The 12,368-nt window shown below is 39.6% G+C and overlaps 1 protein-coding gene across 4 annotated transcripts in view; it reads right to left on the bottom strand.

Annotated features, from left to right (window-relative positions):
• The window catches only part of mettl15 (methyltransferase 15, mitochondrial 12S rRNA N4-cytidine), a 56,675-nt gene that overhangs the window by 31,466 nt on the left and 12,841 nt on the right, over positions 1-12,368 (bottom strand). For all 4 annotated transcript variants that reach the window (XM_062383029.1, XM_062383105.1, XM_062382867.1 and 1 more), the window contains exon 3: positions 3,327-3,463. In XM_062383029.1, the coding sequence (XP_062239013.1) occupies positions 3,327-3,463 (137 nt within the window). The remainder of the gene's footprint in view (positions 1-3,326; positions 3,464-12,368) is intronic.

Here is a 12,368-nt window from a genome sequence, read left to right as displayed (position 1 = left end):
TTGATGACATTTCTAAAATGATGGACGCAAAACTGGAAGTTGAAAAAGAGATGCCAACAGATTGAAGACACCATAAAAGGTTTTCTCTCTTTTTTAGATCTTTTGACGATACAGGCCGATGCCAGTGGTGTTGTGCGGCAAAAAAATAAAAAATAAACATACAAAAATAAACTATGCATTTTACAGCAGAATCTGTACATTATTTTTCCATTTACATTTCCCTGTTGTTGTGAACGTGTTGACTGGAAACACATAAGCATGTTATCAATTGTTAGATACCAGGAAAGAGGAAGGATATCCGACAATTTGATGGTGCATAAAGATTCCCCCTGAGACTACAGCCTCCTTTAAACCTGCCAAAGCACTTAACAAATACAATAAGTCTTAAAAGCCTCAAAACTACAAGTTGTTATTAACTCACCAAATTTACACTTTGAGTGTCCTCATGAAATAATGTAAGACATGTCGACAAAAAGTGAGAAGTCTTTTAACCGGAAATAATTCCAGGTCACCTTGTTCGAAGATGACGATATTTTAATCAATTTTAGCATAAAACATAAAATAGAATTCACATTTGCCCATAACATTACATTCTGCTACGCCTTTATATATATCCTCACACTGAATGTGCCCTGGCATGAACTTGTCCGTCTGGAATAAGAGCACACTCGGTGGGGACATCAAGAACCTCCACAGCAGCCTCAGTTTGAGTGCATGCTCATTCAACATGATGCTGCCTCTTCACATATCAAGCCTGGAATATTCCCTTGTGTTGACCTGCTCAGTTCCTTTACCTGCGTCACTGAAGCCTAAGACAAGATGCTGATTGATTGCTTTCAGCAGGGGAGCGGTGATGAAAATATCTACAGTCCCGTGAAGAAAAAAAAGAAAAAGAAAAAAAACACACACACAGTACAAACACACAGGTTGGTCTTTATGATGCGTTTTGTTCAGGAGTTCAATTGGTTCTACCTCAGTTGACCTCAGAAAGTCTAATACAAAACACTCCTTGTGACTTATATATTCAGTAATAAAGCTAAAGGAAATGGGTGAATGTGACTAAATGGCTGCTCTCTCGTTGGTGGCTTCACCAACGTCTCCAAGAAAAGCCATCAATATTTGTTAAATGCTTTCCCACTGGTTCCCCAGTTTACAGTTATCATCTTCATTCAAAGGGCTGATTCGAAAGCTTGTTCCTCAACACTTAGGAAATGTTATGCCGCAGGTGAGGCACATTTCCCAAAATGGAAATCGACATGTTGTCTATGAAGTCTGTTCGATTGATTGAGGTTATTAATCAGCTGGTTATGAGAGGGAATGGCTGTCTTGTGTGTCGTACAAGTGGGTAGTTGTAATAATATCTATCACACACACACACAAATGCATTATGCTGGTGTATTGTGTATTGTAATGTGAGCTGCAACTGTTGCGTAACTAAATCCCGTCTGAGTGTGTTTCGGCATCTTATAATTATTTAACCATTAGTCTGCTACTCGAAGGCTCAATCCCATTTCACCCCTTCTCCCAACCCCTTGTTTCCGAGGCTTATCTTGCCCCACTAAAACGAAGTTACAGGGGGTAGTGGTGGAAATCCTGCCCTACAAATTGGGGGAGCACTTCAAGAAAACCTTATCACATACAGCCCCTCCAGAAAATATCCGGACAAAGTGCAGAGTTCATTTCATGAACCTAAGCAGCATTTTTGGACCAACCTGATTTATCAAGCTTTCCATTTGTGTTAACTCTGCTTTCAATTTTCTCACCACTGGAGAGCACTTTGTGTTTATTGCTTAAAAAGGGGTCTTTAAATGAAAGTATTATTTTATAAACTACACGAGCACACTTCTTGCATTGTTCAAAAAAAATTATTAAAGAATAAACATTTTAATTCAAAAATAGTTACAGCCTTAAGATAGACAAACTGTCGATTATTAAATAAGCCGAAGGGAAAATGGAGACATACAATATACAGATGTAAATTATAACTTAGCTTTATGTGCCAAAGTTTTCACATCTACTATATCCAACAAAGTGCAGAGTACATTGCAAAACAGTTCATATAATTTCTTATACTAAATCTGTCGGTGTGACCCGTGCATGCACACGTGTAAAACCAATGTCTGCCTGACTTGACTTTCCAATTATTCTTGGTGCCTTTTCATATTTACAACAGTTATTGTGGGCACAACTGCTGCGGTGCGTCAAGAGCAGGGAAGTCATAGCAACAACAAGAGTGTCGAAAGGCAGAGAATAGCGAGGCTAAACACGCAGGAGAAAGATTCCCTTGAAGACATTGGTGAATATCATTAAGGAACAGAGGGTCACTTTCATAAGTGATTGCTTTTAAGTATAATGCGCATTAAAACTGGGTTCAGATTCACACTCACACTCCACAGTTTGCAGAGAGAAGGTTATACTTTCCTCAAGACATGGGAGTAGAGAAGAGAGAGAAAATCCTCTAACCCTGTTGTGTGGATGCACTGCGTGGGCTGACAGGGTCTTTTACTCAGGCTTCCAATAATATTGGTTAATTGCTGGATTTCTCGGGCTTCTCTCAACTTGCATCACGAGTAGGCGTGGAAGAGTTTACAGCAGGGGTATATTGCTGCTGACAGAATACAGTGTTCTCATTCTCTCTCTTTTAATTGTCATTCCCTGCTCACAGGCACATTTCTCTGGCAGATTCCCTTGAGAGAGGTTTCCCCAGAATCTACGTAAAAGGATTCCTTCCCACGCCATGGTCTTAGGAACATCTCATTTTCATCCTCCCGCGCCTTGCTCGTACACACATGCACGTACACACACACTCCCTCACACCCTGGCATTGTGTCCTCATGTCTCCCTGTTCTCTCTCTCTCTCAATTTTCTAACTTCTCTAGGCTTCTCTCTGCCCCCCCATATCTTATAGATCCTCCGTGGGAGGCAGCATCTCCCTCACACTGCAGGCGTGGGCCCTTACTCTGACAAATGACATGCCGAGCCCACCAGCTTTGCGTGGGGGGGAGAAAAGCTTTAAGTTAAGAAGGAGGAATGGATCTGATTGGATGGTGAAACTCAGGGACTGTATCTTAGTGAGCAGCATTTGATTGGGACCAGGTAAGAAGTGGGAGAAACACAGCGAGATGCAATACTATATCACACCGACAGTATGTTTTGAGAAATAATGACTGCATTATAAACACTGCTCAAAATGGCCAAGCTGTCAACTGTGACAGTGAAAACTTACGGTTAAACATGAGCCATGATATATGATAAACATCTGTCTTGGCAGCTTGTAGCTTTAACTTGTGTTTGGTCTGGCTGATATTTTTCATTAAATCACTTACGAGTGTTCCGTGGCCAACTGCTGGGCCAGAGAATTTGCTGTAGGATCTCGGTCTAAGGCCAGGACTGTGACTTCAGGAACCGTGTTCAGAATCGCTTTGGTATGACCGCCACCTCCAAATGTCATGTCAAGGACCACCTACATGCGAGAAAGCAAAAAAAAACAAAAAACGTTCTTCTCACAACAGCACTCCGTATACATGATTCATCATCTTATCATCACAATGTTAGTTCCTCATTTAAGTGTTCACAGTGGAGGACATACAAGTGCAACTCGAATCTGATTTTTCTGAATTTGTCTTATCAACATATTTCACATGCTGTATAAAGTACAAATAGTGAGGTTCAAAATCATGTTATTTAGTTCTGCCTTTTGCATTTAAAAAGGCCATGGTAGATTAAAAATTTACTTTGGGAACAGCTCATCTGGAAAAAAAAATGACACAAAATAAATATGTCTGCGCTGGACTTGTTTAATCATTCTTTAAATTAGCTATGATGTCTTGCAAGTTCTGGCAAACGTCGATTATTTTTCCCATAGCAGTGTTTATGTTCGACCAACTGAACCGTTATTTATTCTCCCCTTCAGTAACCGAAACCCACGAAAATAAGACTGATGTCGTAAGTTTGACAGCTTCAACCTTCACAAAACATTTTTATTATTCAAGGATCAATATCGCAGTTGAATTGGGCCTAATCAGATCTAACCTAATATTAACAGTGACGGAAATGACTGGGTGTGATGTGAATGGTCCTACGACTCTTCGGGTCCACTCAGCTCTGTGTAGCATTTTTTACTTCTGCCGGTCATTGTTTTGTTCTTAATGTCAACAACTTTAGTGAGCCTTCAACACTTCTCATCACTTTGACTGACAGCAGTATAGGCAGCTGTTTTTATTCATGGTTTCAAACAAGGACATTTTAGGCACGGTGGTTGTTGCCTTGTTATTGTCCCATTTTGGTAATTACGATTTGCCAACTTGTAAAAGCATTAAAATCCACTTCCACTGTATATAAACATGGTTGAAAGACAACTCCACAAAAGTGAGGGTCTCTGTAGCTCTTGTAAGTTTGGCTTTAATTAGCTATAATACAAATTAAGTGAAAGATCGTGACTGAAATGCAATTGGTCGAGCATGTGCATCAACAGAACCTCACCAGAGCGGCTCCTTCCCCATATTCGCTACTGTCCAGATTGGTAGTGTTCATCTTTCTATATAATCTATGGTACTCAAGCATAACCAGTCACAGAGGAGGAGGGAGTTGACCCCCTGCAACAGATAACTGGCTCCAATGTGATGCAAAGGCTGCAGTGATGCGTCGTTTTTCATGCTGCTAATTTGTCGCCAGACATAAAACATTGAACCGGAGAACATTTATGTTCATGAACACAGCATGTATCCGGCATATCTGCGTCTCAGACTCAGTCAGCGCCTCCTCTCTGAAGTTCACTTCGTAGAAAAAATTTTCAGCAGAATTTTGAAATCAAGACTTTTTGAGTTGTATTCTAGCTTTCATATTCTATTTTTGAATTTGGTTAATCAACTGCTGATCAATATGTAGTATTAAGCAAACAATCACACAAGAGGACATTTATATTTTTGACCAGTGATATATGTGCTTGGCCAATGGATTTGTTCATCAACAAACAGGATGCCTCACATCTGCCAGAGATCATTGTTTAATAAGAGGGACTGAAAACCTTCAAGTCGTTACCATGGGAATCTTTCCCTTCTCTGCCACTCGCCTATATATAAACCTTTATCAGTTTAATCAATGAGAATACCTGATTAAATGAATGTTATATTACATCCAACTCAACATAAAGGTGGCATAAGCTCTGCCACCTTTATTTGAAACCGTTAACAAATCCAGCCTATGTATGTTCACCAGTTAATGGGAACACTTGCTGATGTGTAACACTGCGGTACAGTGATGTTTTTTCTTTCACATCCCCTCCTGTGATGGACTGAGATGTTAACTTCAATTTTCCCTTCCCTTTGTCCTCATATTGCCACATGCTGCTCTGATTAATTATGTGAGGGTGAATGTATAATGTGATACGATAGTATGCTACATACCTTAGGCTTATAGTTGGACACATTAGCTTTTAGGCTTTGTCCCATGTTCTTACGCTAGCCCGTAAAATATCACGTAGACCGAAAGACATCATTAAAAACAAAAATAAAAAAAATGGTTGTTGCGGTGTATAAATGTATTTATGAAGACCGATCTGCCACAAAACAGCTATGTTAACTCTACCACCACATGACAACGTAGAGATGTTGTTAATCACTATGTTGTAATATGCCAGCTAGACACCTCCCCTAACTGAAAAATTAGAAAAAATAAGAAAGAAAAGAATTCCTTCATTATAATGTGATTTTGCTGCTAGCCACATAGATTTTGTCTGTGAATGTTGAAATTTAAAAAAAACTGATTATAAATTACATCAAAAATTATTCTAAAATTGGACAATGATAGTTCTCTACTGTGTAAAGAATATAATCAGTTGTTTAAAGAATTTCTTATCGAGAAGTGTGAATTTTACAAACTTTTATTTGTCCAATTTTTTAAATATTATTTATCCAAATGCCAAAGGATATCTCCTGAAGTAGCTTTAAATTTTCCCTAAAAGGGGGAGGATCCAATCAATAGAGAACGCTGACATAAAGTGACTAGGTAAAAAACTGTGTTTAAATCAGACATTCTTAAAAATGTGTAAATATCTACTTCAGGATGTGATAAATCTAAACGTTTAACCGGGAAACAGAATTTATATACCATATTATGAGGGGCAAAAAATGGGGAAATGTTTTACCAGGGAAATGTCAAATGTGGGAACATCTCCTGTTCCCACATATCCTCAGACCTTCTACATTTGTTGACTACCTGTGCTACACAACAAAATAAAAATCCCAGCCCTGTTCTGAGTGAACAGTCGGAGATTGCATGAATAATTGACTGGATTATGCTTTACTTTTTACTTTTTTATGTGTCTGTTCTGTGATTTATAATAATGTCAGCAAATGCTGGGGAACAGATGTAAAATGACACAAAAGGAAATGCAAGCTATTCCCCACAAAAACATTAAACCTGTCGATCGATAGTGACGTTGAAGGTGGGGTGTGTGCGTGCATGTGTGAGGGAAGAAGTGATCAATGGCGGTTCCCTCTCCTTTCCAGCGCACAGCAGCAGATGGGGAGGGGGTGTGGGCTAGTGGGATGAGTCACACGCATAATGAACTTGCCTGTTGTGCTATTCAATACAAAAAGGGAAAAGGAAAACAGAAACACAAACAGCAAAGTAGGCTGGCTTTTATCGAAACAGTCGACACAAGCAACCAGGAGACAAACTGGTCCTCTACTGGAGAGTGTTGCACTTGTCACAACAATCTTTTGTCACATCCTGAGGAAGCTGTGGCCAAAAGAACAAAGGTAAAGCCTATTTATTCCAGACTGACAGCAGATTCCCACCAGTGTTAGAGGCGGTTGTTTGGAAACCTAAATACTATATTTATTCACATTTGCTTCAATGAGCAATTGACACTCTTCATCTTTGGGAGGTGTTATAGTATCAAACACACACACACACACACCAAGTAAACTAAGCAAAAAAATAATAATTAAGTGCATGCAACACAAAATTGAGAACTGCATGTCTACAAGGTCATTTATAAGGTAAATTGAAAATCTAGTTCCTCGCCCTGAGGGAAAACAAGCTTCTTCAAAAGCCCTGAATGCTGCTGTGAAAATCTCCCCTCTTTTTTCAGCGAGCCGGCTACTTCTACCACCAGTTGGGCAAAACAACTTCTTGAAAAGATTTTGTGATAATGGGCTTGGCATTTGTGATGATGATTGACACCGAACTTGGGAGTGAGTCATTCACATTGATATTTCATACAGCGGGGTGTCAGCGAGGCTCTCACCTAGACTGGGCCAGACCAGAGAAAGCACCAGACTGGAATGAAGCCAGCACTCAACGTGGGTCCTCGCAGTCTCCAAATGCAGAGTCGGTGCTTAAAATAAAAGTAATTACTGTAGTCCCGTGTTGTGTTACTCTGTTTAGGGTGTGTAATATCTGCCTTTCCCAGCAGAGGGAATAGGAGAGTTAGGAGTGGTCCAAGTGGTGCAGTCCAACAGGGAAGCTGCAAGGTGCTATAATGCAGGACACTTCAGCAGCCACCCAACAGCATTGTTAATGAGAACTTCTCTACCCAAAAGGAAAAGGTAAACACTGTATCTCACTTGATAAGTTGCATCGAAAAATGAGGAAGAGCATCGACTGAGAGTTTCAAAAACATGTTTGATAGGAAAAGTCTCACTTTGGCTTTGAGATTTTGCAAACATACGGCTCCTACAACCGTAAATAATATCCTGACCATATGGAAAGAAGGGGCCTCAACTCAAGTCTTCTTATGGTTGAATTCATTAGGAAAAGGGGAAGAGGAACCTGAGAGAAGCCTGAGTACTCACCTAAATCCTACTTGTGACTCCCCAGCCCAGGTCAGTTACAGTGGGGGATCTAAAATGTCATTGAGGGGAGTTTTTACAGATCTTGTTACACTAACACACAGACCATTAGGGAGACAGATACACAGGTACAGGATCGCTTTTCTTGTCGCGTCCGTTGCCATGGCAAGAGTGGAGGTAACCGGTTTGCATTTCTTTCTCTGTCACACAAAGTTCATGGCAAGACACAAACGTGCAAGAATTTGTCAGGTTTGCAGCATGAGAGTCTGGTACGAATAGATGAAGGAGCAGGTTGTGCTCGATGATGGTTGTGTCGACTGCAGAGAGAGGTTATGTGTTGACTAACTTGGCTGTTGAGCCTTTGTGGACCATGGATAGAAATCTTGCACTTGATATAGCACCAATTTACCAATTATGCAAAGATTAACATGGAATATATTTGCCCATACCTCATACCTGAACCCCCTTATTAAGTCTCCACTCATTTTTTTTTAACTTACATTAAAAAGGATGCAAATAACTTTTTCCTCTCTTTACTCATTTAAACAAAGGTAATAGGTGTGTTCAGTGTTCGTGCAAATAAAGGCTGAAAGTGGGGGTGCACAAAACAGATGGTCAGTGAGCGCAGACAACTCAAAAGGCATGAAAGCTTCCTGCAATTACTCTGTCAAGAGATTATGTTGATGGTGACCAGTGATGTCTGAGGTGCGTGTGGCCCAAACCTAACGTGTACTTAACATACAGCCTGGGTCTGAGAGCGAAAGGGAAGTCAGTGAACAAGTGATACAGGAGCACTAAAATGTTGACAAAACTCTTTGCCAGAGGGCTCCTTTCAAATGCCTCTCTGTATGTTAAGCTAATCTCTCTTTTGTCAAAGGAATGCTGCAGAGTTACAACAAATACTTTCATTCCCTCATCTATTCAGTGCTATTTGCAGTGTGTTGGCACGAGTTTAAATAAAGGCACCTGAGGAGGTATTTGAGTTAGGTAGGACAAGACACGTCTGCACGCGTAACAGGAGCATTTGCTCGTACGCCTCTAACAACACCCATCTGAAGTATGTCTGATCTAGGCCATTTCCAAACCTACATTTTTCAGTGATGTTATTTACTTGTAGAGTCTCCACATGAGTGTCATCAGCAGTTCAAAATGTCCCTCCTTGGAAGGGAAGGGGGGGGGGGGCTTAGTTATGAGAACAGGACATGTTGATTTTGTAACATGTTTCAACATTTGATGTAAACACACCTGTGGAGTGGTGTAAAAGACGATGGGTTCTATAACAGTGAATCTTACATTACTGCAATAAAATGTAGTTGGATTAAGTTCTACTTGGGTGAATTGTTATCATATTGATTGCTTTATGATAAAAGTGGTGTGAAGTAAATAAGAGGTAGTTAAAAGTTTTATGGAACAGTTAAAAGAGATGTCATGTGTAATTTCTTATGTAGCGGACATGAAGAAAGCATTATTTGTTAAATCATCTTTTTTAATATAGTCATGAACCATTGCTACGTTAATCTGTAATACATAAAGGATAGGTCACACTTGTTGCATCCAGGACTCTAAACATGGATTCTCCTCAAGGTCCTTAATGAATTATCTGCTTCTTCTAGAAAGAGGTCGAGGGGAACTTACTAACTAACTAAATGTTATTGAAGCCTCACTTAAGTCCACCTACAAGTATTATCGAATAATGTAAAAATGTAAATTTGATTCCATTAGAGAGGTTCCTTCCAGCACCTAAATCACAAAGGCTAGTTGTCTGTGCCATTTCCCTGTGAAACACACAACATTTGGGCCTATTATCACTCACTTCTGTTACCTGCAATATTGATATATTCTAAACAAGTGGTAAACAGAGTTTGTTTTTCTAGAACTGTTACCACACCAATAAACACAGGTGTAACAAAAGCTGACAACAGTTTACTTTACTGAGGATAAAACAAAGTCTCAGTCTGAGGATGTGATCCTACATAGCTACTACATATAAATCACACGTTTCTGAGTTCCGCAAAATTTTGGTTTGATGATGCACCCTCCTGAGAAAACACCAAACCCAAAGGGATGTCTGAACATTATTTATTTCCTTCTGGACCTTTGGACCTTGTCTGTGTATCAAATTTACTTTCGGGTACCGATGAAGAAACCTTGAACCTTGAATAGAGACACAATGTATATGCTGTAGGAATGGGAAAGGGCGACTTTTAATGTCAGTCACTGGAACCTTAAAAAGGTATCCCTGAGTATTGGCCAGTACTTAAGTTTGTTATGCACATAACTTTGATTATAATATATGCAGCCGCTAAATATTGTTGTTTCTTAGCTTTCTTCCTTCCTTTGTTGGCAAAACTGTTGACATAGTCACAAACACGAAGGGACCAGCATTCTTTGGTCATTTTTCTAGAGACATCTTTTTTTTGGATTGGCTGCAGGAGAGAACTTTTGCCTACTGGTCCAAAGATGTGCGGAGTTCTCAGTGTAGCACAAGGCAGAAGACATACTGGACAACTATCTAAACAATTTCAGGAAGCTGTCTAGTCTGTTTGTCACGGTGTGTCCCCACACCATATATAGCCAATTTCAGACACAATCCGGGCTGTTATGAAACACATGCATGGATGAGTCTCTATATGGTAATTTCCTCAATAAAATATTGTTTCATCTGCATCTCTGGGATGTCAAATACTTGGTTATCAGGTAAAGTGCTGCAGAGACACACAATGCAACAGCCAACATCTGTATGTCGAGGTCAAACAGACATCACACTAAGTTATTAAAATAAAATATACATTAAAATAAAGTATTATGAAAATATACAATAATAAAATAAGGTGAGGAGACACCTCCACTACGTCTGATATTTCCTACCTTATGACACCTCTAACACACAGACAGGATAAAGGTTGTGTTGCAGGAAAGAAAAGTCGAACTGGGGTTCTGATGGAAGTTCGACTTCTTGGATATTTGAGAAATATCCGAGAAGACCCCATTCCTAACAAACTGCCTCTTTCCCACAGTTTTCAATGGTAAAACCTCGCCTCCAATCCAATCTATGATCAGTCAAGACATTATTTACAGACCCGTTTCTTACCTTCCGTTGTACATGTCTGGGGATAAGGATTTAATATAAACTTTTTGCTGATTTACAATAACATCATTTTCAAAAAGCTTCCATCTGGATATCAAGCATATCACAGACTGAGTCAGCCCTAAGGAAGAAAAAAAATATGACGCTCTTCTAAGATTTCAGTTTAATTACAATCGTCCACGAACGTTGGACAAAGTTTAGGAATGGATCTTGGATAATTAAGGTCTTCCACACACTTTGTTGTTTTTCTGTATGCGTCCCATACAAGTACAGAAGAAGGTGTACCTATTTTAATGCCTTTAAACTAGGTAACACGCTGCCTCTGGATATTACAGTGGTTTAATTAGTATTTTTAAAAGGAACCAGAAGACGTAGCCTTTTTAAAGTGGCTTTTAATTAGAAGTAGTGTCACAACCTTAGGCTGTTTATTTTTATACCATGAGTTAATTTTATTCTGTTTTATTGACTTGTTTTCGGATCCAGCAGCTTCAGTCTGTCTCTCTGTCTGTCTCTCTGTCTGTCTGTCTTCTCAGCAAAACTGTTCATGCAGCAAAAATTTAAACAGGGAAATCAAGGGGATGGTGGCAAATTCAGCTAACTACGCAAGTATTAAAAATACACTGATTGACCTCAAGGTGGCGCTGTACAAAAATAATGTATACATTTTCAAAAGTGTTTCGCCTATAGTTCTTTCTTCCTCATACATTTTCACTTAAACATTTTTTTTTAGTGAAAGTGAAACTAATCAATCGGGGCCAGTTTCCTACAAAGAGTCTGTCAAAGAGTCATTAACGGAAGTTGGATGCATCAAGCTGTTTTGAATTAATACATTTAAAATCATATCTTGAAGTTATTAAATAAGCACAATCAGTTACAAATCTCAAGACATAAAAACTGTATCACCATTTAAGGTCACAGTCATTGAGGTAGGATGCCACGGTAGGAGAAGGAATGACTCACTAGTTTACTCATCCTGGAGCATGGAGGATGACATGATGATATACTGCTGCTCTAAAGTTCTGCCTAGATTTTACCAGGGCCATAAAAACCTCAGTGCCTCTCAAACATCTTCCCCAGTATGATCCCTTCCTTCCTCTCCTTTATGTTCACATTTTTTTCTTATCACCACGTTCATACAATTCATACCAGCCAGGCCTTTTTTCTACAGTTACATTTTTCAAAAAAAATCTGACTGCAAAGAGGAAAACCCGGGTCCCTCTCCTCCTCTTCATAAAGCTCATAAAGCCCATGTCAAGCATCCGCCCACTTCAAGGAGTCCTGAGACTGGATCTTACACCACAGTGGTGCCGAGGAGATCCCTGGAGAAGCAGGGATAGCAGGCACTTGCATCTTCTCTGAAACTATGAGCCAATAACTCAATATTTACTGTACGTGGGCAATCCAAGGCAACGATTAGTCTCATTACCACATTCCTTCTGCTGCTTGCGTTCTGAGAAAGTAATCTAAAAGTAATTTCATTTACA

The sequence above is a fragment of the Platichthys flesus genome, chromosome 1 (genome assembly GCF_949316205.1).
Source record: "Platichthys flesus chromosome 1, fPlaFle2.1, whole genome shotgun sequence".
Classification (NCBI taxonomy): Eukaryota; Metazoa; Chordata; class Actinopteri; order Pleuronectiformes; family Pleuronectidae; genus Platichthys; species Platichthys flesus.
The sequence above is the reverse complement of the archived record's forward strand: the minus strand, read 5'-3'. Positions and strand labels throughout refer to the sequence as shown.